The sequence below is a fragment of the Triticum dicoccoides genome, chromosome 6B (assembly GCF_002162155.2).
Source record: "Triticum dicoccoides isolate Atlit2015 ecotype Zavitan chromosome 6B, WEW_v2.0, whole genome shotgun sequence".
Lineage (NCBI taxonomy): Eukaryota > Viridiplantae > Streptophyta > Magnoliopsida > Poales > Poaceae > Triticum > Triticum dicoccoides.
In genome coordinates this window covers 39,545,821-39,551,371 of record NC_041391.1, presented here as the reverse complement: position 1 = coordinate 39,551,371, position 5,551 = coordinate 39,545,821, and the positions used below count along the sequence as shown (strand labels likewise).

Sequence of the window (5,551 nt, the reverse complement as noted above, 5' to 3'; positions counted from 1 at the left end):
GAGCGCCGCGAAAGCCGCCGCGGGTGGCGGGTACCATGGCAGGGCCGGTGGGCCGATGGCGGCGACCGGCGGTGGGGGTGGCGGCGGCCCGTAGGGTCTGGGTAAGTATAGCAGGATCTCCTGGACCGCTGTGACCAGGTCATTGAGGACCCCGGTGACCTGCTCCGGGGTGAAGACGGCGGTAGGGGGCGCGGTGGAGGAAGGCATCTGGCCGGTGGAGGCACCGGCGGTGGAGTCCAGCGGCGCGGACGGGGAGATCAGCGGCGCGGTGGTGATGGGCAGCGACGCGATGGTGGAGGTCGGCAGCGGAAGAGACGGGCTTGACGGCAGTGAAGACATGATCGAACCGAAGCTAGCTGATACCAAATTGTTATGGCGCTGCTAGAAGGAGGATGCGAGAGGGCCGGCCCGGGGCCTTTTGCCCACGGCCAGGCAAGAGGGAAGGGATTTCCTTCTTAATTCTTGCTTGATTAGATTGATACATCTCCTCTCTTTATATAGAGAGGTTTACTTGATTTCCAAGCAAGGCTTACTTGACCCCTAAGCAAGTGAGCATTATCTCTAATTAACCCTAAGACTAACGGGCTCATTAGGCCCATTACGTACTCTAACATGCCATCTAGTGTTTTTTTACGAGTCCATTAGGCCTCCAGCCTACTTTTTACACTTGTCCTTATGATGGCAATTAGAACAGGAAAACAAATAAATCACAATTGTGCTCCTGAGCTTGATTAGTCCTGCCACAAGCACAATAAAGTAAAACAACTACTCCCTCCGTCTCAAAATAAGTGTCTCAACTTTATACTAACTCTAGTACAAAGTTGTACTAAGGTTGAGACACTTATTTTGGGACGGAGGGAGTACCAAATAGTGTAAACAAGAATAAGCAATCACAGTAATGTACTATGAAGCATCAGACAAGCTGGGTGATAACTTGGACACAACAGAAAGTTTACCATTTGATATTGTCGGTGACGACAACAACGATGGTGGGAAGTTTCTATATACACATGGCGAACTGATGCCACGTCTGACCACCTTCTCAAGTTGGAATGTTTTGATGTCCAACGTGAAAGTGTCTCCCTGTGATACAAGAAGCAAGTGCCTCTCTGTTGAACCCATGAAACTGTACCAAGAAGAGACCAGTGGAATTGTCCTCTCAAACTGCCACTGGCTGGAACTGCCACCATTGTTTCGCCTAATTAGATAACTGATATGAGATGTGCCATGTGCAAGCACAAACATCCCAGTGACGCCTTCCCCTGCCTCCACAATGGCTATACCCGCAATCTGTTCTGAAGAACCTCTCGCTTGGGGTGGGAGGTCAGCAAGTGAGAACTCCATTCTCTGGGTGTCAAGCACCAGCAACTTCTCCCTGCACGCTGTCACCCCGTAGAAGCAGCCATATGCGTGCAGGTAGCGGGAGAATGAAGCAAAGCCTGCAATCCATGGAGTGCCTCGCCATTGTCCGGTGCTGGAAGAGAAGACGAAAGCGCCCTGCTTATCTTTATCCCCCCAATGCGCGATGGAGATCACTGTGAATGATGTCTCTTCTGCGGCCTCCTCCGCGTCGCCGAGGAAGGACTGCCGGTATGGGTTTTCCACTGAATGAGGAACCCACCCCTCAACTTCAGGGATCAGGGGAAGCAGGCGGTACCGCCGGTGCAAGGGGTCGCACACCGCCAGAGAATTATCCAAGGGAGATCTGCTGAGGAGGACGCGGCCGCCGCGGGCGTCCCGGACCTTCCAGTCCCGGGCGGGGCCGGGTAGGAAGGAGAAGGAGAAGTCGGCGGCGAGGGCGACGGCGCGGGCTGCCGACGCGGAAGGAGAAGGCGGGAGTACGGGGAAGAAGGCTCCGGTTAGAGCGAGGAAGCCGAGGAGGGGAGGGTCGTGGAGCTTGCGGAAGCGCCGGAGGAAGGGGCGGCCGGCGATGAGGCGACGGAAGGAGACGCAGGCGCCAGAGGCGCGGATGACGTCCGCTGGCGTGGGCAGCCGGAGGAAGATCTCCGCCACGAGCTCGTCGGGGATCGGCAGCGAGGCCATTTCCTGGAAGCCATGTAGCGACGGCAGCAGACGAGGAGAGGAACGGCGCCGTTGGTCGAGGATGCCCGGATCTACGCGAGGGTCCTCGCTGGTCTTGCCCTCGTCCGCCGCGCCGCCGCCCATCCCGCCGCCGGTGGTGAGAAGCAAACTGTCCAGAGCACGGGAGACCAGAGTCAGAGTGAGGAGTGAGGAGTGATGGGATTCAGGGGAACGGGGGGCACCTGTAGCTACATTTTGGAATATTCGGAGGGGCTTCCTGCAAATGTCCCAGCATCACACCAAGGTCCCATCCTGGCCCTTGATTGCCCATCCGGCGGCCACAAATTCGTCCCTTGAGATTGAGGTTAATTAACTTCCCGGAGCAGGAAAATTCCAGGCTATATTCTATCCTTCGTTCCTTCTGGATGGCCAAATTACAGACCAAAATAGAGACAAACCCAGACCAACTTAGTGGTAAAAAGGAACACTACTAATATTTTTCACCTTTGAATTGGAGAGAGGCTAGCTAACTTGTGCATAAACAGGCAAACAAGCAATAGCTTCATAACTATCCCAAAAAGTTGTTTTTTAACCAAAAAAACTATTGGAAATAATTTAACTGTTTTATCGCTCAAAATAATAGTCCGGGAGGCCTCAAGGAAAAAAAAAGCATACTTGTATTCTAAGGCCACAAAATTACAGTAATATCCTCCCATGTTCGTTTTTGGTTAAACTGTCAATGATTGTGAGCATGAATAACTGAAAAAAAAAAGGGTTGGCATCTCATCTCCAGGCTAACTTTTTAATTCTTCACTGAGATATCGAAAAAAACTGAATGACTGTAACAATAGAGTAGATCAACACTGCAACTAGGTATCAATAGATCCTTCTGGTCATCTCCTTAACACTGACTACCTCACAAACTCCATTCCACCAGGTTGGAGTTGTAGACATACATACAACATGACCAACATTTACTTTGACTTCTCGCAGAGCCTTAGTTAAGCTAATGAGTATGAAGAAACAAAACATAGCTAATGCTTTCATCACCTTATCATGCCAAAAGCAACAATCATTGTCAGATCGGGGCACACAAGATGAATGCTCCAGGTTCTGTTCTATCCTTGTGGATGACCATATTACAAACCAAAGCGGACCAACTTTGTGGCCAGCATTCGAGTTGCTTTGCAGCCTCAGCACCATCTTGAATCCTCGATACGCCGCTGCCAGCTTGACCTCCAGTGTCCAGCATTCACATCAGCACTATTCTGACCATGGCGACTATGCGCTTGAGCTTGCAGCACAACCTTGTTCCACTGTCTCCTTCTCGGCCTCTTTCTCCAAACCTGCCCAATATCTCAAAGTTTGCAAATGTTTAAATTGTCAATATTCAAGAGTTTGTGAGCAAAGCAGAAGAAACAATAGGTCATATTAACCACAGTGCAATTTGAAATATGCAAGAGCAAACACTTTTTTTTATGTGTTTTAACTTTTAAACTGTAACTTGCAAAAAGGCATGCAAACATTCAGAAATGAATATTATAAAAAAAACTTGAGCCGCCAAAAAAAGGTAGCTCTGTGACTGTCCCATTTCAACACAAAATAGCTACTCCCTCTGTCCGCAAATACTTGTCATCAAAATGGATAAAAAGAGATGTATCTAGAACTAATATACGTCTAGATACATCCCTTTTTATTCATTTTGCTGACAAGTATTTCCAGGCGGACGGAGTAGTATGGAATAACAAATTTCTCAATTCGGTCAGTGAAGTAAAAAAAACTCAGGGGTCTCAGTAGCAACAATCAACAAACTATGTGTGCCATCCCCTACAAAAATGATTGGTTGCATATGGCATATGTTTTGAAGGACTGAGAATAGGCAGGTGAAAGTTTGAACTCTCTACAAAATGTGGATGCAATGCTACCAATTTATCTCGAGCACAAGCTGGCTCACTTTCTTAGCACAAGATGGCAAGCTCTTCATGCTATATGAATGATGTATCTCCTGAGCAAACAAATTTGGAATGATTCCTTCAGAAACTATTCGAGATCATTCCAGTTTTACTCATATCATCACCACTTCAGAAAAAATGCACTCAGAAATGGTATGTAGATGTGTAATACTTGCATCCTACTTGTCCTGTGCGCCATTTCTTCGCCAGCTGACTCAAACAAGTTACCTGACCTCACCAGTCGACCAAAACAAATGTGATTTGTCCTACCCAGCACCAAAGTACGGTCGATTGGGGATCACAATTGTCACACACAGTATCGCTGTCCTCTTGTTCTACTGTACAATTTAATCATCCTAAACTTTTGTCGATGATTCAGGTTCACTGTACATCATGCAGATTGTGCAATCCTGCAGTACATCCCGCGCTTTTACCACTTGCATGAATTGTGTGTACCAAATTCATTTTGTATATAAGCTTGTAAAGGTCTCTTTTGCCATGAAATATCAGGCCCCGTGGTCTCAGAACATGTTCGATGTCCTAACATCTATATCACTCAGATCTATTGATTGTGAAGGAAAGCGATGGGGCGCAATCCTGACACAGAAAAGCACATTGCAAGCCTGAAGTAGTCGAGCAGCGCCTGTCCCTCAGCAACGCCGCCAAAGGCTTCAAAATACTGCAATACAGGCACGTCGTGAGAGACAGGACAAAAATATACCATTCAAAGAACTCGAAAACACCTCGCTGATCGGTCGGAGAAGACAAGTAGACAACCAAGCTGGATACATGACACCGACACTCCGAGCCCATTCATCTCTGCTCAGCAGATTCAGGTTCGGGCAGGCATGTATATACAGCAAGATCATAGTTAGTTTGAATTCTGACAGCCTTCATTGACATACTTCAGCACTTTTTTTTAACATACTGATCCTTTATACTTACCTTATTTGGCAAATGCACCTATCATAGTTCAATCAAAGGCACACGATGCTAAACTCCAACACTCCAAGCTTATTTCATCTCTGATCACCAGATTCAGGTTCACTAGGCAGGCATGTAAGTATACAGCAAGATCATAGTTACTTTCAATTCTGACAGTCTTAACTATCATACTTCAGCACAATTTTTTTAAGGCAAACACACCAATCATAGTTTGATCAAAGGTACACGATGATAAACTCCAACTACATATAAAAAGGAGAAAAAACTAAAATGAAGAAGCCTTGTTCCTAATCTGCAATGCAGATTGAAACACATAGCCAGAGAAAGTCACGGTGAAAGTCAAGTCATGTTAGAGGTTATTATCTCATCTCTGGGCTTACCTTTTTTTTTTCTTCAGTGACATCAAAATTTCTGAAATGACTGTAAACAAAATAGAGTAGATCAACAGTGCAGATCTGACAGTGCAGGTCTGACTTATAATAGATCGTCAAGTCTCCTTAATTCCAAACACCTTGACAAGCTCCATTCCACAACTTCTCAAAAGGTCTTAGTTCAACTAATGATTCCACAAACTAAACGCTGACAATGCTCTCGCTGCCAAACAAACACAACATTCAATGTTGGATTAAGGA

At 46.8% G+C, this 5,551-nt stretch overlaps 1 protein-coding gene across 1 annotated transcript in view; it reads right to left on the bottom strand.

Moving 5' to 3' along the window:
• Positions 1-2,128, bottom strand: part of LOC119326005 — a 5,074-nt gene extending 2,946 nt beyond the window's left edge. The window contains exon 1 of the mRNA XM_037599720.1: positions 957-2,128. Within this exon, the coding sequence (XP_037455617.1) occupies positions 957-2,043 (1,087 nt within the window). The 5' untranslated portion in view covers positions 2,044-2,128. The remainder of the gene's footprint in view (positions 1-956) is intronic.
• Positions 2,129-5,551: the final 3,423 nt, after the last annotated feature.